This window comes from Rhinopithecus bieti, unplaced genomic scaffold (genome assembly GCF_001698545.2).
Source record: "Rhinopithecus bieti isolate Rb0 unplaced genomic scaffold, ASM169854v2 scaffold_9581, whole genome shotgun sequence".
Taxonomy (NCBI): Eukaryota; Metazoa; Chordata; class Mammalia; order Primates; family Cercopithecidae; genus Rhinopithecus; species Rhinopithecus bieti.
Window position 1 is genome coordinate 1,442,174 of NW_016806413.1, and position 25,767 is coordinate 1,467,940.

The 25,767-nt window shown below is 46.5% G+C and overlaps 1 protein-coding gene and 1 long non-coding RNA gene across 2 annotated transcripts in view; one reads left to right on the forward strand and one right to left on the reverse strand.

Moving 5' to 3' along the window:
• CDCP1 (CUB domain containing protein 1) overlaps positions 1-19,951 on the forward strand; it is a 68,864-nt gene extending 48,913 nt beyond the window's left edge. Inside the window, exons 5-9 of the mRNA XM_017876262.1 lie at positions 6,996-7,217; positions 8,890-9,270; positions 10,960-11,325; positions 13,352-13,439; positions 16,434-19,951. Coding sequence (XP_017731751.1) covers positions 6,996-7,217; positions 8,890-9,270; positions 10,960-11,325; positions 13,352-13,439; positions 16,434-16,863 — 1,487 coding nt within the window. The 3' untranslated portion in view covers positions 16,864-19,951. The remainder of the gene's footprint in view (positions 1-6,995; positions 7,218-8,889; positions 9,271-10,959; positions 11,326-13,351; positions 13,440-16,433) is intronic.
• LOC108532301 (uncharacterized) overlaps positions 18,771-25,767 on the reverse strand; it is a 15,813-nt gene continuing 8,816 nt past the window's right edge. The window contains exon 3 of the long non-coding RNA XR_001886407.1: positions 18,771-20,212. This is a non-coding gene — a long non-coding RNA (uncharacterized LOC108532301). The remainder of the gene's footprint in view (positions 20,213-25,767) is intronic.

A 25,767-nucleotide genomic window follows, 5' to 3' on the forward strand; every position in this document is an offset into this window, starting at 1 on the left:
CTGGCCAGGTTGGTCCCGAATTCCTAACCTCAAGTGATCTGCCTACCTCAGCCTCCCAAAGTGCTGGGATTACAGGCATGAGCCACTATGCACAGCAAATAGTTTTTTTTTTTTTAAATCAAGGGAAGATATTGAAAGGAAAGGTTAAGATGGTATGTTTGGATGTTGGGTACTACCCACTAGCTAGCTGTGTAAGTTTGGGCAAATTACTTAACCTTTCTAAGCTTTAAATTTGTATTTTATAAAATGAAGATATGCCAGGCATGGTGGCTCATGCCTGTAATCCCAGCACTGTGGGAGGCCGAGGCGGCGGATCACCTGAAGTCAGGAGTTCAAAGCCAACCTGGCCAACATGGTGAAACCCTGTCTCTACAAAAGTACAAAACTTAGCCAGGCATGATGGCGAGTGCCTCTAATCACAGCTACTCGGGAGGCTGAGGCGGGGGGTCACTTGAACCTGGGAGGCAGAGGTTGCAGTGAGCCGAGATCGCGCTACTGCACCCCAGCCTGGGTGACAGAGCAAGACTCCATCTCAAAAAAAAAAAAAAATTAAGATAATAAAAACAGTATTACCTAATGCAAATTTAAATTGCAACCTTCTCTAAGGAAAAGTCTATTTATTGTGTGTACCAACACTGGAGCATAGTGTTGAAAGTAGAAACAGGCCCTCTGTACATATTTGATGAACGGTTGTTGAACAAAAGCAAGCATCACCACATTTTTTTTCTTTTTTTTGAGATGGAGTCTCGCTCTGTCACCCAGGCTGAAGTGCAATGGCGTGGTCTCAGCTCACTGCAACCTCCGCCTCCCAGGTTCAAGTGATTCTCCTGCCTCAGCCTCCTGAGTAGCTGGGACTACAGGCATGAGCCACCACGCCCGGCTGATTTTGTATTTTTGGTAGAGACGGGGTTTCTCCATGTTGGCCAGGCTAATCTCAAACTCCTGACCTCAGGTTCTGCCCACCTCAGCCTCTCAAAGTGCTAGGATTACAGACATGAACCACTGCACCCGGCACATGACCACATTTAATACACTTCTACAGCACATCAAGGAACAGCTTCACTATCGTCTTGAAACTGGATGGCAGTTGGCAGAGTTTTTCCATGAGTGTGTCATCTATAAGTGAGCTGCATGAAGCCAGTCCCAGGGCCCACACAATTTCTTGTCTCCTCAGTGCAGCCACCAGGCTAGAGGAGAGGCAGTTGGGTCTAAGGAAGCAGTGAGCATCGTAGAAAGAGCACAGGCTTTGTAATCAGGAAGATGTCGACTTCAATGCCAGTCTCACCACTTCCTCGCCTTAGTTTCTCTGTCTGCGAAATGGTAGTGATAATGCCTAGTATGCTAGATTGCATTTTTGTTCTAAAATATTCACCACCCCTCCTGAGGGAGGATTAGACTTGATACTGCATTGATCACAGCCTTGGCCAGGTGAGTTTGCTTTGGCCAATGAGATGTGAACAGAGGTGAGCCTGCCACTTCTGAGAGAAGCCTCAGCACTCATGATGTGGTTCACGTTTTCAAACTCTGTCACAAGACTGCTGTGTCACAAATAGAGGCTTCTTCAACTTGGATCTGGAATTCAGAAGACGTAAGCCAGAGCTGCAGCCAACTCACAATGAGTATGTAAAGTGAACAAGAAATAAACCATTGTTATTCTAACCGTTCTGATTTGGGGATCATTTGTTGTTGCAGCATAATTTAGCCTCAGCTGATTTACACACTCCCTCTCAAGCATATCATGAGGATGAACAGCCTAACATTGTAATTGATCCTCTACCATATACCAGTTATGTGGAGCCATGTAGTTCACATTCTGGTGGGAAAGATGAACAAGTAAAAGGAAAACCATGACTTCCCATTAAAGATGGCTTTACCCCCTTCATACACCCTACAATAATGGGTTTTCTTAGAACATTTTTAAAGCATTTTAAAACATGTTTAAGGTACAGTTTTTTTTTATATTTTTAAAAGCATAAAATTCAAGGAAAAAGAGAAATGGAAAGGAAACAATATAACATTTCATAAAGTAGAAAGGTGATAACTGAGCCAGCAGACGTGAAAGGGCAGCAGTGGGAAAAACCAAGAAGAAATCTGCTTTATCCTGCAAAAGCCTCAAGAATTGGCAGCAAGTCTCCTCCAGAACTGGTGGCAAATGTGGGGCTAAGGTGGGAAGAGCCACTGGAGTCCCAGATGGTCTCCTTGACAACAAGCAGCCAAACGACTGTTCTTCCCTTAGCTGACAGGAGAGAGAAGTTCCTTTTCCTGAGATGAGAGTCCCTGAACCAAAGACCCCAGTCACATGGAAGGTGGAGGTACTAAGCTGATCACGGGGGATTGAGTAAAATTGAAGTACTGAGCATGAGGCTTCATCCTTCACCCCTGGTACCCATGGGTATGTTTCTTCCCTTGGGTAGAGAATGACTTCTTCTCTGAGGGCATCTGACCAACCTAAGAGAAAAGACCCAAAGATATTGATGTTCTGGGCTCCCCAGGAAGCAATCTGGCCATATCACTCTATTGAGAAGCCCAGTCAACAAGCAGAGCTATTCCAAATAGCATTAGTGCCTCACTTTAAATAAGAGCAGTGTATAGATCCCCAGACATCTGATGAAGGCTAATGAAAAATACAAAGACTAAAACAAACGAATAGAAGAAAAGCCACTTGCAGGAAACAGAGACTATAGGGGGAGAAAAAACTAAAACAAAATCAGCTATCAAGACTCTCAAGTTAATAAGAAGAGATGCTGCATTTATGTAAAAGGAACAGGTTGTAATTTTTTAAAAGGGCTTGCAGGAGAAAGCTCCTTTTTAATCTCCAAGAGTTCAAATCTCCAAGGAACTCTTGGAGATTAAAAATATGTTAGCGGAAATGAAAGAGTCAAAAGGGCTGAAAGATAAAGATGAGGATATCTCCTAGAAAGTGGAGTGAAGAAAAAGCCAACAAGATAGAAAGGAAGAGAAAATATAAAACTCAAGGACCAGTCAAGGAGGCCCAATATCCAAATAGTTGGAGTTTTAGACAGAAAAAATAGAAGGAAGGGAATCATCACCAAGTATTTCAGGAACATTTGCCAGGACTGATGGATATCAGTTGCCAACTGGAAGGGACCACCAAACGCAATGGATGTAAGCAGACCCACACTAAGGCACAGTTTTGTAAAATTTCCGAATATCAGGGACACAGAGACCCCACAAGCTTCTAGAGAAGAGGTAAAAAAGTTTTATACAGAGGAAGAAGAAACCACATGGCAATAAACTTTATCAGCAACACTGAGAATTACAAACAATGGAGCAAGATCTTCAAAGTTTTGAAGGAATATTATTTCCAACCTAGAATTTTATACCAAGCCAAACAATTAAGTGTGAAGGTGGAATAAAGACATTTTTAGACCTACAAGATCTAAAAATTTGACTCCCATATATCCTTTCTCAAGAAGCACCTGAAGGCTGTAATCCACCTAAAAGAAAGTAAAATTTTTTTAAAAAAAGAAAGAAAAGATGGATCCAGGAAGTCCAGGATCTAGTCCAAGGGAGAAGCAAAGGGAATCCCACAATGACAGTGAGAGAGATCGAGGACCACACCTGGGCACCAGGCGTCAAGAGCAGCCCCTTTAGATTAGAGCGTTGAAAAGGCTCTGGAGAGATTTCTTCAGAAGTTGAGGACGTACCTAATGTTTTCAAATTTATTGAAAGGTGATTTATTCAAGTGGGAGAGAGTTTGAGTATCAAATTACTGATAAGTACATAGAAACTAAGGAAATGATTAAAATGACAATAATTCACTCCAGGGAACACAAAATTTTATGCAGAGAGGAAAAATAATTATAGTATGCAATATAGTATGACTACCTAAACACTGTTAGTATTATTACATAGTCACGATTACACAAACACAGAATGAAGATCTAGCTGAAAATATGACGCTATCAGGAAGATGGGGAAATGGGAATGGGAATTGTGTGGTGTGAGTGTTCGCTAGTCTGTGCTGTGTTGTGGGGGTGTGGGGTATGGAGGGGTTGTGGGGTAAGGAGGAGAAATCCACATCTTCCTGAGTAGGAAGCCTGAAACTGAAAGATCCATAGGCAGCAGTGGAACAGAGCGTGTTTTATTGTGGTTATCCCAGGCTCCTCCCCTGGGGTAACCACAGTCACGGATTTGTCATATTTCTCTCCAGACCTTTTTCCTCTCCATCTGCATACATAAGTCTGTACATATAAATAGCTGTTTTGTTTCACAGAGAGGAGGCTAAAGCAGGAGAATCACTTGAACCTGGGAGGTTGAGGCCGCAGTGAGCCATGATCAAGCCACCACACTCCAGTCTGGGTGACAGGGTGGGACTTTGTCCCCCAAAATAATAATAATAATAATAAAGGCTGAGTATCTCTGCTTTAAAGTATGTGCATGCATGGCTTTGGTAAGATGGAAATGAGGGAAGAGCGGGTGGAGAGACTACTGCATTGTGTGGCTGGGCCTTGGTAAAGGTAAGCTGGGACTGCAGAAGCAGAGGGGCTCCTAACACAGTTTTGGGGTGGGGAGGTGTCCTGGAGGTAACACTGAAGGTGAGTTTTGAAAGACAGTAGAAATGAGCTAGATGTGGGGCTAGGTGATTGAAAAGCTGACTATTTTCTAAATCGAATTATATTTTAAGTTAGCAGCATTAGAATATATACTTCAGCTGTAGTCATGGCATCTCTCTAATTAAAGCACTATTGGGTATGATGTCAAAATTTACATGGAAAATAGTAAGAACTACAGCAGGTAATTAACAGATATGACAGCCATAAAACATTTTCCTAATTGTGCTTTTAATATGACACCGAGCTTCCCTGCAGCCAGTTCAAAAGGAGCGATTCCATCAATTATATGGTTCCTGTTACAAGGAAGAAGGAAGTTTAGTAGGCCTCTTTGGAAACAGAGCTTTCTCAGCTAGAATTGAACTCCTTCACTGACGCTGATGGGTGATATTGCCAACACCCTTGAATTGCAAAGTTAGCACCGCTTTGCACAGGTGCCTTCCTAATCTGATGCATTATTTTTTTTTTTAACAAAAGAATGAATGAAATTCAAAAGCAACTCAGTAGAAGTTGATCCCCAGGCATCTGTGATATAGAGCTTTCTAGGGATAACATTAAAAAGTGAAATGACTCTTTTATAAACCAAGCTGGTAATCTATTCTAAAGAGTTGAAAAGGTATCCCTATTCTTTTTTCTTTCTTTCTTTCTTTTCCTTTTCTTTTCTTTCTTTCTTTTATTTTTTCTTAGACAGAGTCTTGCTCTGTTGCCCAGGCTGGAGTGAAATGGCGTGATCCCGGCTCACTGCAACCTCCACCTCCTGGGTTCAACTGATTCTTGTGCCTCAGCCTCCCAAGTAGCTGGGATTACAGGCGCCCGCAACCATGCCTGGCTAATTTTTATATTTTAGTAGAGACAAGGTTTCACCATGTTGGCCAGACTGGTCTGCAACTCCTGACCTCAAGCAATCCACCTGCCTCAGCCTCTCAAAGTGCTGGGATTACAGGTGTGAGCCACCATGCCTGGCACTATTCATTTATTTCTAATGGCAAAATTATAGAAATCACCTAAATGACCAATAATCTGGCAGTTTTCCAAATGATACAAGAAATAGGTAAATATGTTCTTGTTAGAAATTTAAATATTATAGGCAAAGCTAAAATCCTCCTTGACAACCCAGTCTGTCTTCACTCCCAGGCTCCCCACCTGGGGTAACCACAGTCACAGATTTGTCATATTTCTCTCCAGATGTTTTTTTCTCTTCACCTGCATACATAAGTCTGTACACATAAATAGCTATTTTTGTTTCACAGAGAGATTTTACCATCTGCATTGTATCATACTCTACATATTATCTACAACTTGCTGTTTTGCTCAATATTATATTTAGGTTTTCAAATCTCCCTCTTTTTTTTTTTTTTTTTTTTTTGAGACAGAGTCTTACTCTGTCACTAGGCTGGAGTGCAGTGGCTCAATCCCGGCTCACAGCAACCTCCGCCTCCTGGGTTCAAGCGATTCTCCTGTCTCAGCCTCCCAAGTAGCTGGGATTACAGGCATGTGCCACCACACCTGGCTAATTTTTGTATTTTTAGTAGAGATGGGGTTTCAACATGTTACCCAGGCTGATCTTGAACTCCTGACCTCAGGTGATCCGCCCGCCTCAGCCTCCCAAAGTACTAGGATTACAACTGTGAACCACTGTGCCTGGCCTCCCTCATTCTTTTTAACAGCTGCGTAATATTCCATTTGTGAATGTCCCCATAGTTTCTCTATTCCAGTATAAGGTGGTCTCGTTTTCCACAATCACAGTGCTGCAGTTAAACGTGGGCACACGTGGCCATGTCACACTGTTTGGTTCCCAGAAGGGACAAGAGTTCGTTCTTTTACTAATTCCTATGTTTCTGTAACAGGCTGTTCCAGGCTCCCACCGGCCGGGTACAAAAGGGCCTGTTTCCTGTAGCCTCCCCGGCTTTCAGTATTGCCAGACATCTACATTTCCCCCAGATCTGAGGAGTACGATACAGTAACACTTTGTTTTAACTTGCATTTTCTGATTACAAGTGACATTAAGAACTTTCTATATTTTAAATATTTGGTCATTTATGTCTCCTTTTCCAAGAGCTGCTCAGTCCTTCTATATTGCAAACACTTTCTCCCGATGTGTCCCTTGTCCTTTAACCTTATTTGTAGCACCTATCATCAGACAGATATTTTAATCTTTTTTTCACTTTTATAGTTTGTGTTTATTCCACATTTATGATGATTTTCTCTTTGTTTTTATTGCAGTGAAGTCCATTATTTTTCTTTTTAATTTTATTTTATAGTTATTGTAATGTTGCCTTAATAATACGTTTTTCCAGCATTATCCATCCATGATCTGATATGCCATTTTCTTCCTCAGGAGAGGTTTTCTACCAATTTTAGCCATTTCCTGTGGTTGCTGCTGATCCATGCTTCATACCTGTTTTCTGTTTGTGGTTTCAGATAAAATCTACGTGGTTGACTTGAGTAATGAGCGAGCCACGTCACTTACCATCGAGCCACGGCCCGTCAAACAGAGCCGCAAGTTTGTCCCTGGCTGTTTCGTGTGTCTAGAATCTCGGACCTGCAGCACCAACCTCACCCTGACATCTGGCTCCAAACACAAAATCTCCTTCCTTTGTGATAATCTGACACGTCTGTGGATGAATGTGGAAAAAAACATAAGTACGCCCCTGAATTAGTGCATTCGTCCCGGGCTGTGGACAGCTCTTCTCTCCCTGCCTTGCCTTAGTGGGGTTCCCTCGGTACACTGTAAATCATATGATCAAAAAGGCCCATCTGGCCGGGCACGATGGCTCGCGCCTGTAATCCCAGCACTTTGGGAGGCTGAGGCTGGTGGATCACTTGAGGTCAGGAGTTCAAGACCAGCTGGCCAACATGGTGAAACCCCTTCTCTACTAAAAATACAAAAATTAGCTGGGCGTAGTGGCAGGCGCCTGTAATCTCAGCTGCTCAGGAGGCTGAAGCAGGAGAATCACCTGAACCTGGGAGGCAGAGGTTGCAGTGAGCCGAGATTGCACCACTGCACTCTAGCATGGGCAACAGAGTAAGACTCAAAAAAAAAAAAAAAAACCACCCACAGTGCAGGTGAGCAAGGGTGACCAAGAGGCAAGCAGAGTGAGTGTCAATACATCCCTTTGGAACCAGCCTCAGGTGGAGCCTGCGGCCCTCAGAAATGTGTCACACTGCCCCATTTTCAGGCTTATGTCTCTCTCTCTGCCCAGCCTTCCAATCTTCCTCTTGTGAGATCCTCTCCTCTTTGCTCAAGATTCCCCCCAGCCTCTTCTCCATCCCCATCCCCCCACCCAACACGCCCCACTTCCATACTACTGTCCCTCTTGTCCTCTCTCAACAAGACTGCGATTCCTGAGGTCAAGAACTTTGGCTCGTTCTGTTTTTCATCCAGGTAGCCCCTACCGGTGCTGGACATGCACTAGTCACTTAAAAAATGTTTGATCAGCCAGGCTCAGTGGCTCATGCCTGTAATCCCAGCACTTTGGGAGGCCAAGGCAGGCAGATAACCTGAGGTCAGGAGTTCCAGACCAACCTGCCCAACATGGCGAAACCCAATCTCAACTAAAAATACAAAAAATTAGCCGGGCATGGTGGTGGATGCCTGTAAACCCAGCTACTCGGGAGGCTGAGGCAGGAGAGTCGCTTGAACCTGGGAGGTGGAGGTTGCAGTGAGCCAAGATTGCACAACTTCACTCTAGCCTGGGCAACAGAGCCAGACTCCGTCTCAGAAAAAAAAAAAAAAAAATGTTTGATGACTGAAGGCCAGTAAACCAAGAGCCACCTCCCTGCTGGGCTGCTGTGACTTCTGATATGTGCTCTTAGCATCTCTACAAATGCAGGAACTAAGGCCACAAGAGGCAAAGTAACCTGCCCGAGAACACCCTGTTAGGAAGTGGCAGAGTCAGAAGACGAACTGACATCTCCCCAACACCACTCACAGCTCCAACCACTGCCCAGAACTGCCTCCTGGGCAACATGTTTGGGTGGAGTGAAACCTGTGCCCTGCCCCATGACACTTAGCATCTAAGACACAGATACACAGAAGGAAGAACTTAAGCAAAAAAGGAGAGGAAATTTTGACCCTGAGTACTACCCAGAAGTTTGTTTGCCAGCTTAGTAAACAGTAAGAATGTGAGAGAGCAGAGGGACCGCTAGAAAAGGTACACAGAGGAGCCGGAAGTGGAGGGCAAGGTGGGAAAAGAGAGATGGAAGGGAAACGCAGGGCAGCATGCAGACCCCCAACCTCGGGCTGATGGGAGAGCTGGGGAGGGTGCACTTCTGGTCTCCTGTGTCCATGGCTAGCATGCCCCACTTCTTCCAGGCTGCACAGACCACCGGTACTGCCAAAGGAAGTCCTACTCACTCCAGGTGCCCAGTGACATCCTCCACCTGCCTGTGGAGCTGCATGACTTCTCCTGGAAGTTGCTGGTGCCCAAAGACAGGCTCAGCCTGGTGCTGTTGCCAGCCCAGAAGCTGCAGCAGCATACGCATGAGAAGCCGTGCAACACCAGCTTCAGCTACCTCGTAGCCAGTGCCATACCCAGCCAGGACCTGTACTTCGGCTCTTTCTGCCCGGGAGGCTCTATCGAGCAGATCCAGGTGAAGCAGAACATCTCGGTGACCCTTCGCACCTTTGCCCCCAGCTTCCGACAAGAGGCCTCCAGGCAGGGCCTGACGGTGTCCTTTATACCTTATTTCAAAGGTAAGGGGGGTCTCCCCTATCTCCATGCCCCCTTAGTTTAAGTGTTCATTTTATTTTAGTTTTGTGATCACCTTAATTAAGTTACGAGTTTGGAGAGAAGGAATAGCTCAGTATGCTGGTCCTTGCACAAGAAATTTGAAAGATAGTGAGTCCTAATCCTGACTTTACCATTAACCTAGCATGGAAAATTCCTGAGATTAGAAATAAAAAATGTTTCTGACAGTGGGAGGCGATGGTTGGTAGGCAGCAAAACACATAATCAGGTTTGAGTCTTTTTTGGAAGCAGGCAGGACATAAATGAGAAATAGCCAAATATTCCCCAGTCCCGGATTTTTAAGGTAGTGACATAAAAATCCTTAGGCAGACATTTTTATGACTCTGCTTTTACAATTCAGAATGCAGTGCAGAGAGCCCAGGAGGAGGAGCGTTGGGAGGGAGGTGAGTCTCCAGAGCCAGAGTCCAGCAGCACGGCTGAGCAGATGCGACCCTCCTGGGAGGCTGGCATGTGGTCTCCATGTTCTGAGGCAATAAATGAGGTCCAAATGGCTCACAACGTGACTTCTACATGGTTGACTTTAAAAGTCACAGTCACCATTACAAGTTGCTCCAAGCACGTTAAGTTAGAGGCCATTTTAAAATTGACCAAGACCTTCGTTTGATGTTTATTTCATACTCTTATTCTCTGAGGTGTGAGTGGGAGGGAGAAGAATCTTTGGTCATAAGGTCAAAGTGGGTCCAGGCTGCCTGATATCTCCAAGGTTACCAGAGAAACTCCTTCCAAGGAGTCTTTGCAAATAAGACACATTCTCATCAGTGTGGAATGTGTGGGTTTTATCTCTCCTGAAGGTAAGGAAGGGATTAGTTGACATGTCAGGAGCTCTTTCAGCTTTGCAGTTCTAGAACTCTTCCCAGAACCTGAAGATATTTTAATCTCTGAAACACAAATCAGTCTATACCAGCCCCACCCTGGAGCAAGGCAATAGATGAACGTAGTAGCTACGTTGAGAGCATTTCTGAAGGGAAGCTGAGATAACCACCAGTTTGGGAAACTAGCCTGGTTTTTGTTTGCCTGTTTTGTTTTTTTTCAAAAGTCCTGAGTACCTACTCTGAGACTGATCCAGCACTGACCAATATAGTGGTGCTAGCCACATGTAACTATTTGAATTTAAATTAATATGAGGCTGGGCACAGTGGCTCATGCCTGTAATCCCAGCTGTTTGGGAGGCCAAGGCAGGCAGATCACTTGAGCTCAGGAGTTCGAGACCAGCCTGGCCAACATGGTGAAACCCCATCTCTACTAAAAGTACATAAAATTAGCCGGGCATGGTGGCTCATGCCTGTAGTCTTAGCTACTCAGGAGGCTGAGGCTGGAGAATTGCTTGAACCTGAGAGGTGGAGGTTGCAGTGAGCTGAGATTGTGCCACTGCACTCTAGCCTGGGCAAGAGAGTGAGACTCCATCTCAAAAATAACTAATAATAATACATTAACATGAAACAAATTTAAAATGCAGTTCTTGTAGCTGGTGGCTACCCTATCAGACGGTGCAGATCCAGAAGATTTCCATCATCGCAGAAAGTTGTTAGACAGCACCAGTCTGGACAGTTGGACTTCATCTCCCCCACCGCTCCCTTTCCTCTCCATGTTGACTGAATGAAACATCTGTCTGGATCTCCCTCCCTTTCCTGCAGAGGAAGGCGTTTTCACGGTGACCCCCGACACAAAAAGCAAGGTCTACCTGAGGACCCCCAACTGGGATCGGGGCCTACCATCCCTCACCTCGGTGTCCTGGAACATCAGCGTGCCCAGAGACCAGGTGGCCTGCCTGACTTTCTTTAAGGAGCGGACCGGTGTGGTATGCCAGACAGGGCGTGCATTCATGATCATCCAGGAGCAGCGGACCCGGGCTGAGGAGATCTTCAGTCTAGACGAGGATGCGCTCCCCAAGCCGAGCTTCCACCATCACAGCTTCTGGGTCAACATCTCTAACTGCAGCCCCGCGAATGGCAAGCAGCTAGACCTGCTCTTCTGGGTGACACTTACCCCAAGGACTGTGGGTAAGGGCCTTCAGGGTCTTTGGGGATGGTGATAAACAGAAAATTGTCAGCTGGAGGATAGGGAGCAAGCCTGGAGACAAGTCAGAAACACAGATTGAGTCCTGACTGTCCATGTATCAGTCAGCTATTGCATCAATAGTGCTGAGTAACAAACCATCCCAGAACATAGTGGCTTAATAGCAGCCATCTGTTATTGCTCCAGTGTTGGCCGGGCCCAATTTTGGTCTGAGCTGGACTTATCTGGGCTCTGTCATTCATGCACCTGCTGGCAGCTACAGGTTGGCTAGAGGACTTTGCTGATCTTAGCTTGGTGCTTTCAAAAAGCTGAGGCTCAGCTAAGATCATCTGAGACAACTGAGATTACTTGGCTTGATACTACATGGTCTCTTATCCTTCAGCCTGGGCTGTTTTCATGGCAGAGGCAGAGAGATCCACAAGAGACTGGAGGAGGCCTATAAGGTCTTTTGATGCTTTTAGGTTAGGAACTCACGCCATCCCTTTGACTGCATTCTTTTGGCCAGCCTAGATTTTTTTTAGTCAATCTGCCATCATCCTTTACCATTCATCTCTCTTTTGCATAGGGGAAGTCTCTCCACACCTGTGGTCTTCCTCATCCACAGAGAGTAGATAATAGCCACCTCATAAAAGTATCATGGGATTCAGTGTTGTGAATTAAACACATGTACCTGAAAAGTCTGACAGGTACATGGTTTTTTATTTCGTCTCAGTGAAATGTTGGAATCCATGAAATACCCTCCATGGGAGGCCTTGGAGCCAGGATGATGAGTTTGCCTTTGTTCCTCAAAGTCGTGGGCACCACTGAAGGGTATCAAGCAAGGGAATGCAGGTGTGTCAAGACAGGCTGTGGTGGGGCCGTGTCTGCCCTTTACTCGGTGAAGGCACAGAGCATCACAGTGTCAGAACCAGAAGGGACCGTGGAGGCTGCTTTTTTCCCTTTTCCTTTCTGGGGGTCAGTGTGATTGAGGGTCCATCCAAGCCGCACAACTGGTTAGCCTCAAAAGAACTGGTGGGAGCCAAATGCCACAAGTGAAAACCTCTCCACACTCACAGGTTACCTCCTGGGTTTTTTTCGTCTCTTAGATTCACTTTCTGTCATTTCTTTCCATTCCTCTTTCCTTTGGATCTCACCTTTTGCTCTCTTGGTGAACAAGCAAGACATTCTAAATCTCTTTTTGGTACAGGGTTCCCCCTCTGATTTATTTTCTTTTTCGTTTGTGAAGCTGCAGGAAAAGGACAGCACAAAGGAAACAACCCTCCCTTTAGCTGCCTCACTTCTGACTTTTGACTCCCTGCTTTCTCCTATCTTCCTCTGCTCTTCTCTTCTCCAAGACAGACTGTGGCAATCGGTGGAACACACCTAGTGTAGGCCAGGAGTAGCCTTTGGAGTCGATCTGGTAGGTCCCTTAGTTTGTTTCAGTTGTTAATTGCTATAAACGAACTACCACAAAATTTGGTGGCTTAGGCAATAGCCATTTTGTTTACCCACAATTTGTGGATCAGGAATTCAGACAGGGCATAGCAGTGTGTCTTATCTGTGCTCCAGGATATCTGGGGCCCCAACCAGAAGCCTTGAACAAATAGAGAGGATGGCTTGGAGAATTCAACTGGAGACATATGTCTAGGGCCTTTGGTTCTCACTGGATTGGTTTTTTCCCCAGTGGGGTCTGTACATGGCTAGCTTGGGCTTCCTCACAGCATGGTGGTCTCAGCAGAGTCAGACTTCTTACATAGTAGCTGGCTTTCTCTCTGAGAGAGAGTGCAAGCTGACATTCTCTTAAAAGTTAGGCCCAGAACTGGCACAGTTGCCTTCTATTGGCTGACCCAGATCCAAAAGGACAGGAAATAAGCACTTCGTGATGTGAGGAGCCCCAAATGCACACAAGGAGCCACATGTGTGGCGTTCCACCTTCGGAAAGATGACAGCTGCTTTTGGAGATGCCTCAAGTTCATTGTAGAGCTAACCCCAGCTGCCTCTTCATCTGTCTCTTTATGTCTCTGCTCACAGACTTGACTGTCATCCTCATCACAGTGGTGGGAGGTGGAGCCTTACTGCTGTCTGCCCTCGGACTCATCATTTGCTGTGTGAAAAAGAAGTAGGTGGAATCTCTTACTCTCTTTATCTGATTTGACGCCTCCTCAGATCACACAGACTGGGTGGATTGTTAATTATTGACTTTGTTTTCTTGCTTCCCATTTTTTCCCCCAAAGATCAATGTTAAACAGTATTGCCAGATGTGAGTCATGCTTTCAGGGGAAAAAGAAATCCCATGCCTGGAGGTGAGGCGGGGATAAAAAACACGTGACATTTTCACCTGTAGTTCATGGTGCAGCTGCCTCAGCACAAGTCCCCTGCGAGCAGTGTGCTGTTTGCTCAGTAGATTGATCAAGCAGGGGTGATCTTGGCAAGAAAATGCTCACTAGGCTCTGCCAGACTGTGCCTCTGAAACCACTCCCTCCGTCCCCTTAAGGAGAATGAATGTGTGTTGTCCCAGCTTGTTCTCCTGCAGTTTCTTAAGCAAACTGCTTTATCCTTGTCTATTGGGCTGCAGGTATATTACAGACGCCAGGCCTGTGGCCAAGAGGAAGGAAGGCCCAGTTAACTGCTTCAGTCTCTCTTTCCATCCCCTCAGGAGGACAACTTCTGTTTTATTTATTATATTTTATTATATATACATATATAATTTATTATAAGCTCTGTGGCCAGTGGCGCAATCTCAGTTCACTACAGCCTCTACCTCCTGGGTTCAAATGATTCTCCTTCCTCAGCCTCCCAAGTAGCTGGGACTATAGGCACACACCACCACGCCCAGCTAATTTTTTTGTATTTTTTTGTAGAGACAGGATTTCACCTTGTTGACCAGGTTAGTCTTGAACTTCTGACCTCAAGTGATCCACCTGCCTTGGCCTCCCAAAGTGTTGGGATTACAGGCATGAACCACCACACCAGGCCAAGCTTCTATTTTATAAAAGGAAAACGTTGACCTTTTTAAACAGAGTCCATGCTGCCACCAAACTGTATAAACTCTGCTCATATTTCTGACTAAAGTCATGGGAGAGAGAGTTATTTTCCTTAGCATGATTTCACTTTCCAAAAAGCCAACCTCAAAAAAAATTTTTTTTTTTTTTTAAGACAGAGTCTCACTCTGTCGCCAGGCTGGAGTGCAGTGGCACGATCTCAGCTCACTGCAACCTCCGCCTCCTGGGTTCAAGCGATTCCCCTGCCTCAGCCTCCCAAGTAGCTGGGATTACAGGCACCTGCCACCATGCCCAGCTAATTTTTGTTTGTGTGTGTGTGTGTGTGTTTTTAGTAGAGACGGCGTTTCACCATGTTGACGAGGATGGTCTCAATCTCTTGACCTTGTGATTTGCCCACCTCGGCCTCCCAAAGTGCTGGGATTACAGGCTTGAGCCACCATGCCTGGCCAAAAAATTCTTTTTTAAAAATTAACTGTGGACCTGAGCAAACAACTGAAATTCCTGGTCTATAATAAGAGTGTCTACAGATGTCTGTGCTGATGAGGAAGGACTGGCTTGCAGGAGGTCTTTTCTCCGTGAGAAGTGGCTATACCCATAACACATGGGGAAAAAGGACTGCTTTTAAGGAAGCATCATGTTACTATTTCTCTCAGGGAATTTTCCCATCTGGGGTGCATGGAATAGCCCACCCAGTTAGGGAAGCGTGGCATTAGCACTGGGCCCCAGCTTCCTTATCAGCAGGGAATTGGACATGGAAAGAGATCCAGCACTTGCCTCATCTTGAAATAGCTCCAGTTTAAGCCTGAGAATCATCAGCCCAGCCTTGCTACAGGCCTTGCTTGTGTGAGGCTGCTGGCTGGCAGGTTTGCATAAGACCTATCCATGCCCAAGCTGGTGTAGGAGGACGGACAGGTTGTATAGTGAGAATGAGGAGAGACAATGCTATCCAACTTGTTCTCTAAGCGGGTACCTCCTGAGTGTCTCCTGGGCACTAGGATTCATTGAGGTACTGGGGACAGTGATGAACAAGACAATCTCTTCTATGGGGGTGGGGGGACTGAAGAGACAGGCAAATAAACAGTTGGTTTCAGGACAGCATGAGAAGAGTTTTAGTGGGGACAAACATTACAGAGCTTCAGGCAGGAGCCTTAGGAACCCATCATCCTGGCCAGGGGCTTAGTGTTACAAGCTAAAGGTACCAGGTTTATTTTTATCTCAGCAAACTACAGAGAGCCTGTCCACAACCATGAACTGCCAGCCTGTGCCTTATATGGTCCATTACGCTAATTGAGCTAATGTCCTCCGTTTGCATCACTGCTCAGCTAAAAAGTCAGCATTCCTTGCTGTTTGGTTCTTGAAGATGGAGAGCAAAGCTTTGTTTTCTGTGGCAGCAAGCGCTAATGCCCGTGCAGGTCCAAGTACCAAAGAACATTAAAATCCAAATGCTAATGGTGTTACTGAAGAACTCTGGCATTGCAGCCTGAATTTTGTCTTCTTTTTAGCTCTTTCCTTTGTTGGGGGTGACTGCTGAGGCACTGGGTCTCGCTGCTAATGCTGAGTTTTCCTCTCCCCAACTCATGCTGAAAACTATGATACAACCTGGACTCCTGAGTCTCTTGTGTCACCATTTAGAATCTAGATGGTCAGAGCTTTTCCCAGGCAAAAGAGAGAGAAAGCATGAGCTACGAGAAAGTGCTAAGATTGTGGGAAAGTTGACCTGGGCATGACTGAGCCTGATGTGGTTGAGATGGGCTGGGACACTGCCTATTTCTGGTAGAAAGGAGGGGAAAGGGATTGTCAGATGTTTCCACCATTGATACCACATATCTATCAAAAATGAATTGAGCACAGATAGTGTTAGAGGTGCCCTCTCTAAACCACTCTTCTGCCACCTGTGATCTCTGTTTCCACTTGGAAAACTGGAGACAAAATCAGGTCCCTTCTAAATGTTCACTGAGGACAGAGTTTCAGTTTCAAATGCTGAGCAATTTGAGGGATTTGGGGAAGACATGGTCAGAACCCTAAAGAATCCAAGCTCTAGCAGGGCCATAGCAATGGTACCCATCTGAGATTCTTTCCTTTCTGACTTGTCTTGTTCCTTTTCCAAATAGGAAAAAGAAGACAAACAAGGGCCCCGCCGTGGGTGTCTATAATGGCAACATCAATACCGAGATGCCAAGACAGCCAAAAAAGTTTCAGAAAGGGCGAAAGGACAATGATTCCCACGTATATGCAGTCATCGAGGATACCATGGTGTATGGGCATCTGCTACAGGATTCCGGCGGGTCCTTCCTGCAGCCCGAGGTGGACACCTACCGGCCATTCCAGGGCACCATGGGGGTCTGCCCTCCCTCCCCACCCACCGTATGCTCCAGGGCCCCAACTGCAAAGTTAGGCGCTGAGGAGCTGCCTCCTTGCTCTCCTCCTGAGTCCGAGAGTGAACTGTACACCTTCTCCCACCCCAACAATGGGGATGTAAACAGCAAGGACACAGACATTCCCTTGCTGAACACTCAGGAGCCTGTGGAGCCAGCAGAATAACTTGATCCCTTCCAGGGAATTTGCTGAGTTTCATAAAGCAGGGCACTGAGACACCCGTTCGTGTTCCTAACCAGAAATCCTAAAGAAGAGGAATTATACAGAAGGAACAGCAGGAGATTTTCCTGGACACCACCAACTTCACATTGCTCAGTGGACTCATTCTAAGCGCAAGACATTGAAAATGATGAATTCTCATCTGGATACAGTCATGACAGCTCATGTCCTTCTCAACTCAGGCTGTGTGGTTAGCCAGCCTGTAATGAGAAGAGAGAGGCCTGAGTCACCTAGCATAGGGTTGCAGCAAGCCCTGGATTCAGAGTGTTAAACAGAGGCTTGCCCTCTTCAGGACAACAGTTCCAATTCCAAGGAGCCTACCTGAGATCCCTACTCTCACTGGGGTCCCCAGGATGAAAATGACAATGTGCCTTTTTGTTATTATTTATTTGGTGGTCCTGTGCATTTAAGAGATCAAATGTATAACCACCTAGCTTTTTTCACCTGACTTAGTAACAACTCATGCTAACTGGTTTGGATGTCTTCATTGTGACTTCTGCCAACCACTAGATAAACGTGTGCCAGTCCCCCGGGAGGTGGGAATAATTTATAATCTGTTCAGCCAGAAAAGGGTGTGTGTGTTTGAGCAGCATTGACACATATCTGCTTTGATAAGAGACTTCCTGATTCTCTAGGTCGGCTTGTGGTTATCCCATTGTGGAAATTCATCTTGAATCCCATTGTCCTGTAGTCCTAGCAATTAGAGAAATTTCTTTAAGTTTCCATGTGCGGTTCTCCCAGCTGCAGCAATACTTTGACATTTAAAGAAAAATTTAGAGAATATTCTCGTCCTCTAAAATGTTTAAATATATACCAGACAGTGGCCCCCTGCATTAGTTGTCTGTTGCCACTGCAACCCATTACTTGGTAACTTAAAAACAACACATTATCTTATAGTCCTGGGGATCAGAATTCTAAAATGGATGTCCCTGAATGAAAATCAAGGTGTCAGCAGAGCTGTGCTCCTTCTGAAGGCTCTAGGGAGAAGCCGGTTCCTTGCCGTTTCCAGCTTCTAGAAACTGGCTGCATTCCCAGGCTCCAGTGGCTGGTCAAGCTTTTCTCACATGTCTTCACTGTGTCACTGACCCTCCCATTTCCCTCTTTGACTTACAAAGCCCACCAGGAAGATCCAGGATAATCTCTCCATCTCAAGATCCTTCCTCACACTGGAAGAGCCTTTTACCATGCAAGACAACATAGCCACAGATGGGGATTAGGACCAGGACATCTTTGGGGTGCTGTTATTCTGCCTGCCACACCTTCCTGCCACTGACTCCCACAGGAGAGGCTACAAAATGATCTGACCCACAGGGATGTTCTGTTTATCTTGCAGAATCTAACACTTAAAATTAAAAATTTCCCATAACAATCCAGATCAGAAGAACTGGCCATTCTGGGGCTCACATTCTCACCCAGCAACAACTGGCTGGAGCTGGGCACCAGCTCTGCCTTTAGATTGGGTGTCTACTTCACCAGGTCACCACAGCCCGCACTACTCCCTATCACCTCCCACAGTGAGGCTGAGTTCTACTGATCAATGCCCCTGCAGGTTGCATTTCTTGTAATGAAAAGGAACCACTGGCATTAATGTCTGATCAGGTGAGTAGACCATGAGACCAATGTGTGCTCACATTCCTCTTTTTTCTTTAATTTGAGACAGGGTCTCATTCTGTTGCCTAGGGGGTAGTGCAGTGGCGCAATCTCAGCTCACTGCAACCTCTGCCTCCTGGGCTCAAGTGATTCTCCCACTTCAGCCTCCCAAGTAGCTGGGATCACAGGCGCAAACCACCATGCCCAACTAATTTTGTAATTTTGGTAGAGACGGGGTTTCACCATGTTGCCCAGGCTGGTCTCAAACCCCTGGGCTCCTGCCTTGGCCTCCCAAAGTGCTGGGATTACAGATGTGAGCCACCACATCCTGCCCCACACCCTCATTTACACCAATTATCTGCCCAGTGCCTGTGGACTTTTGCTTTGCCACCCCTGCTCCAATCTGGAAGGAGAGAGATTGTGCTATAGCTTGTCAGCACAGTCCCAAGTTCAACATTTCTGTGGCAAAAACTTCCTTCAAAAAATAAATGTACTTCATTGTATTCAATGAATTCACCTTGGAAACGCACCGCCTCAACTTGTTCACATGGCATGAATGAAAGGAATTTTATAATCTTCTAAATGGTGTGTACTGCAAGACCTCTTGAACACTTCCCAGAGGGCAGGGTATTTAAATGATGCCCTTGGCGTTGCCTATAGCACCTTTCCCTTCTGAAAGTCTGGTTCCTGCCCAGTGACCCTTGTCTTTGTGAGCCCAGGTGCTGACCCTCCATAAAGGGCCAAAGGAGGGCTGCAGCTTCCTTCCCACACCAAAGAGTCCTTATTTGAATTCACTGTGTGGAGCCCTGGCCCTCCATTCTCGACTTTCCCCAGCCTCCTAGCCCCTTCCGAGCAGGACTAGATGCCCTGCATTCCACCCAAGGTGGGGTTGGCCTTCTTTGGGCTGGCTACTTGTCACCATCACCGACATCACTGTTGCCTGCAAGGACATCACATGGCCATTTTCCTTCAACTGAGGGCTGAAAACTCCTGGACAAGTTGCTGGCTCCTGAGACCAGTATTTTCTGAAGCTGTGCCTCAGTGAAGGGGCCCAGCCTGAGGAACCCTGGCTCTTTTCTTTAAAGCCCAGGCCCTACTTATATAAAACATTTCAGGGTCACTGGAAACAGTGAAGTGCGTTTGTTGAAGCCTACTACATGCCAGCCCAGTGCCCATCCGTGTGGTCTGCCATGCCTACATGGAAGGCCAGCGCATGCAGGACTGGTCTCCAATGCTGTGGTCATTGCACAGAAGGGAAAGGTCTCAAAGAAGAATCAGCTAAGACAAGCACAAGCCCACCAGACATGGCCTTGGTAAACGTTAGAGGACTGGTGTGTGTGGATCTGCAGTGCTTCACTGGAAATAATTTATTCATTGCAGATACTTTTTAGTGGCATTTTATTCATTTCCTATGCTTTTTTAAATAAACAAATGTACCAAAAAACAAGTATCAAGCTGTTCAAGTGCTTCGGCTACTTGTCCCCTGGTTCAGTAGAGGCCCCAGTTTCCCAGTTGTTGACTGTGACAGGCTCAGCGTGGGCTCAGCAGATGCTGTCTTCATTTGTGGATAGTGCGGAAAGCTGGGCTTTGGGATACAGGCTCTTTCCTCTTCATGTGATGCCGCTCTGTGTGTGAAGCAGATGTTTTTGTCCGGAAATAAAAATAATAGTCTTGGAGTCTTGCCACCACTGATTTTCAAGTCTCCCTGTATGCAAGTAGAAGGAATGGAAGCTATTGCCAAGGGGTAGCTGAGAGGCCAGGGCTTGTTCTGTTCTGTTCCTGTGGGGGCAACATGGGCCCCACCCTGTGTGACCTTTCCCAATACCTAACCCCCATAGAGGCCCAGGCCCACCCTAATCACTGACCACAGTTGATCTCAAAGCCCCATGCGGGTCACGAGCCACCAGAACAAAAGTAAAGGGGGGCCAGTGAGAGAGGAAAGTTCCCATGGCTCCCACCATCTGCAATGCACTTGGAGGGGAGACCCAAGCACACTGGATTGAATCCACTGAGAAAACCAGATGCTGTGTAATGAGCCAACCCAAAATTTAGTTAACAATTAGTAGTTTGCTCACAGATCTGTAATTAGAGCAGGGCTCAGCAGGGACTGTATATCTCTGCTCCATGTGGTCTCAGCTTGGGCAGCACAATTAGAATCCTCTTTCAAGTGGACTCTTTGACACAGCTGACAAGTTAGTGCTGGCTGTTGACTGGGAGCTTTGACTCCTGGTCACTTGGACTACTGCACAGAGTTTCTTCACAACATGGTGGCTGGGTTCCACAACTGAGTGCTCCCAGATTCTAAAGGTCAGAACAGCCAGTCTCTCAGAGGCTGGACCTGGACACTGGCATGACATTACTTCCATTCTATTCCTTTTTTTGTTTTGTTTTGTTTGTTTGTTTTTTGTGTTTTGTGTTTTTGAGACAGGGTCTCACTCTGTTGACCCAGCTGGAGTGTAGCGGTAGGATCATAGCTCACTGCAACCTTGAACTCCTGGGCTTAAAGCGATCCTCCCACTTCAGCCTCCTGAGTAGCTGGGACTGCAGCCATGCACTACCACGCCCAGCTAAACTTCCATTCTATTCTATGGGGGCATTAGTCACAGAACCTACTCAGATTTACATGGAGGAAGCAAAGATCCCCCGACCCCACCTCAGTGGGAGAGGTGTCAAAGAATTTGCAGCCATCTGTAATAGGCTTCAGTGGGGCTGGGGAGATCAGAGCTGTGCAGGTCATGCCCTTGGACAGTACTGACCACCTTCACCACTGCGTCCTTGATCACCATGACCACATCTGGGGTGCATCCCACCTCTGACTGCCCCTTCTCCTGGATCCTGTTCTCAGGACTCAAGGTTCAGTCTCTGGTCTTCTGGTCTTTTTTCTCTGCACACTGCCCCATAGGGAGGGTACAGTCTTAGTCCATTTATGTTGCTATAAAGGAATACATAAGCATGAGGAATTTAAGAAGACAAGAGGTTTATTTGGCTCATGGTTCTGCAGGCTGTACAGGAAGCATGAAACCCAGCATCTGCAACTGATAAGGGCCTCAGGCTACTTCCCCTCATGGCAGAAGACAAAGGGGAGCCTGTACGTACAGAAATCACATGGCAAAAGAGGAAGCAAGAGAATGGCAGGGGAAGGGGTGGTGCTAGGCTGTTTCCAACAACCAGCTCTTGAGAGAACTAAGAGAGGAAGAACTTGCCATGGACCCAGGAAGGGCATTAATCTATTCTGAATGGCTATACAAGATTACATCTTCTAAGGTCACTTTCAGCTCTAGAACGCTTTGATTTCTCCAGTCACTCAGGCCCAGAACATTGGACCTAACTTCATTTCATCCCTGTCACTCACCCTGATTGTTCTAGATTCTCCTCCCATCCAACATCCCCCTCTATTCCACCAGTCCTTTTACATCATGTGACTCAGTCGCTCTGAAATCTGTGCCTCCAGACTTGGTTGGCTCTTAGAACAGAATCCTTTTGCTGGTGGTGTGGCACTTCCAGTCCACTGCCTGGCCCTCCTTAACTCTTCACACTTCTCTCCGCCCACTTCACCCATGACCTCAGAACTCTATTCCAGTAGGGCTCTGAATCCACTCCTTCCCACACCTTGCTGATGCCATTGTTCCTGGGCAACTCACAGCAAAAGCTGCCCACCTTCCATGTCTTACCAGCACTTCAAAGTCTATCACAGAGCCCATTTTCTCCAGGAAGCCCTCCAACTCTGCTAAGCTCTCCTTCTAAATCCCAATAGTCCTTTTGATTCATAATTCTTCTGCATGTAGCTGTATTAGTTTCATTATTTAAAAAGCTTGTGCTTGCATGTCTTTTACTTAACCAAGATGCCACTTTTTTCAGAGGTAGGGGCCCATGTCTTGTACTTGGTCCATCTGCCTCACATTGTCCAACACAGTGGGTGCCCTAGAAATTATGTCTGTTACATTTAATTGTCAGAGACACGTTGTACTTCAGCAGTGACTTCAGGCAGGTGTTATACTGGAGGCTTCCAGATGGCAAGGAGGAAGTAGATGTCAGGCAAGTGCCCTGTGTTTTACAAACATTATCTCATGTCATCCTCTAATATCCTAGCAGCAAAGCTTATCTTCAGCTTACTGGTGAGAGGAGAAGGCCCAGCAAGGTGAAGTCACGAGCCCAAGGTCACAGAGCAGCAAGAGGCAGGGCAGCAATCATACAGCCTTTCCACAGTGCTCTGCTACTCAGCTAGGCCATGAGACTGGGTTCTCCTGGGATCCACAGTCAGGAGAGGGGCTGCTGAGGAGTCTGGTGGACCCCAGGGCTTCCTAGATAGTGTTTGTCTCCTCTTTTGCTTTCCTTCAAGAGGCCACAAGTTTGAGGTGGAGGAGGCATCAGGGACACTGAAGCACAATACCTAGTCCTGGGCACAAGATTAAATCTTCTAAGGCCACTTCTAACTCTAGAATGCTTTGATTCCTCCAGTCACCCTGGTCCAGAATATTGAACCCAACTTTGGTTCATCCCTGTCACTCACCCTGATTGGCATTTCTGCTTCCACCTATATGCCCTGCCTTGTCTGGACTTTGTGTTGGCAGCTCCTCCCCCAAGTCAGGGATACTTGGGGATCTGATGTTAAAGCCACAGGGCAAAGCACCTACAGCCCTCCAGGCTGCTGCCAAACCTGTCTCCTTTACCAACGCCCTGCCCTTCAGACCCAGCCTCTCATGGACTTCTGTTCCCCAGGAAAGAGGGAAGTCCTGTTCACATCTGTGTGGTCTCTGGGATCATGTCTAATCAGTGCCACATCAAGGCATCCTCAGCCAATCCTGGGGAGCCTACAAACAACACCCAACCCCACAGCTTACTGTTCTGTTTGGGGGGTTCACAAGGCTGTTTCTTGGCTTTAAACGTGCTTATGATAAAATGAGAAAGGTGGAACTCAGCCACCTGCTGGTCAATTCTCTCCTAGCCTCAGGCTTCCTAAGAACTTTTTTTTTTTTTTTTTTTTTGAGACAGAGTCTTGGTCTACTGCCCAGGCCAAAGTGCAGTGGCATGATCTTGGCTCACTGCAACCTCCATCTCCCAGGTTCAAGCGATTCTCATGCCTCAGCCTCCTGAATAGCTGGGATTACAGGTGTGCCCAACCACACCTGGCTAATTTTTGTATTTTTAGTAGAGACAGGCTTCACCATGTTGGCCAGGCTGGTCTCAAACTCCTGACCTCAGGTGATCTTCCCGCTTTCACCCAGCAAAGTGCTGTGATTACAGGCATGAGCCACTGCACCCAACCTTAAGAACCTCCTAATGATCCCATGAGTTATATGGATGAACCAGCACGGCCTCTTCTCTACCCTTTAATGTAGGTGTATTAGTCTGTTTTCATGCTGCTGATAAAGACATACCTGAGACTGGGAAGAAAAAGAGGTTTAATTGGACTTACAGTTCCACATGGCTGGGGAGGCCTCAGAATCATGGCGGGAGGTGAAAGGCACTTCTTACATGGCAGTGGCAACAGAGAAATGATGATGATGCAAAAGCAGAAACCCCTGACAAAATCATCAGGTCTGGTAAGACTTACTACCATGAGAACAGTATAGGGAAAACCACCCCCATGATTCAAATTATCTCCCACCAGGTCCCTCCCACAACATGTGGGAATTACGGGAGTACAATTCAAGATGAGATCTAGGTGGGGACACGAGCCAAACCATATCATTCCACCCCTGGCCCCTCTAAATCTCATGTCCTCACATTTCAAAACCAATCATGCCTTCCCAGCTGTCCCCCAAAGTCTTAACTCATTTCAGCATTAACCCAAAAGTCCACAGTCCAAAGTCTCATCTGAGACAAGGCAAGTCACTTCTGCCTATGAGCCTGTAAAATCAAAAGCAAGCTAGTTGCTTCCTAGACACAATGGGGGCACAGGTATTGAGTAAATACAACCATTTCAAATGCGAGAAATTGGTAAAAACAAAGGGATTGTAGGCCCCATGCAAGTCTAAAATCCAATGGGGCAGTCAAATCTTAAAGCTCCAAAATGATCTTCTTTGACTCCATGTCTGACGTCCAGGTCATGCTGAAACAAGAGGTGGGTCCTCATGGTCTTGGACAGCTCTGCCCTTGTGGCTTTGCAGGATACAGCCTCCCTCCTGGCTGCTTTCATGGGTGAGCGTTGAGTCTGTGGTCTGCAGCTTTTCCAGGTGCACAGTGCAGGCTGTCAGTGGATCTACCATTTTGGGGTCTGGAGGACAGTAGCCCTCTTCTCACAGCTTCACTAGGCAGTGCCCCAGTAGGGACTCTGTGTTGGGGCTCCAACCCCACATTTCCCTTCCACACTGCTCTAGCAGAGGTTCTCCATGAGAGCCCCGCCCCTGCAGCAAACTTCTGCCTGGGCATCCAGGCATTGCCATACATCCTCTGAAATCTAGGCTGAGGTTCCCAAACCTCAGTTATTGACTTCTGTGCACTTGCAGGCTCAACACCATGTGGAAGCTGCCAAGGCTTGAGGCTTGCACTCTTTGAAACCATGGCCCGAGCTCTACATTGGCCCCTTTCAGCCATAGCTGAAGTGACTGGGATGCAGGGCACCAAGTCCCTAGACTGCACACAGCATGGGTACCCTGGACCTAGCCCTCAAAACCATTTTTTCCCCTCCTAAGCCTCTGGGCCTGTGATGGGAGGGGCTGCCATAAAGACCCTTGATATGCTCTGGAGACATTTCCCCATTGTCTTGGGGATTAACATTCGGCTCCTCATTACTTATGCAAATTTCTGCAGCTGGCTTCAATTTCTCCTCAGAAAATAGATTTTTCTTTTATACTGCATTGTCAGGTTGAAGACTTTCCGAACTTTTATGCTCTGCTTCCTTATTAAAACTGAATGCCTTAAATAGCACTGAAGTTACCTCTTGAATGCTTTGCTGCTTAGACATTTCTTCCACCAGATACCCTAAATCACCTCTCTCAAGTTCAAAATTCCACAGATCTCTACAGCGGGGGCAAAATGCCACCAGTCTCTTTGCTAAAACACAACAAGAGTCATCTTTGCTCCACTTCCCAACAAGTTCTTCATCTCTATCTGAGACCACCTCAGCCTGGACTTTATTGTCCATATTACTATCAGCATTTTGGGCAAAGCCATTCAACAAGTCTCTAGAAAGTTCCAAACTTTCCCACATTTTCTTATCTTTTTCTGAACCCTCCAAACTGTTCCAACCTCTGCCTATTACTCAGTTCCAAAGTCACTTCCACATTTTCAGGTATCTTTTCAGCAGCGCCCCTCTAC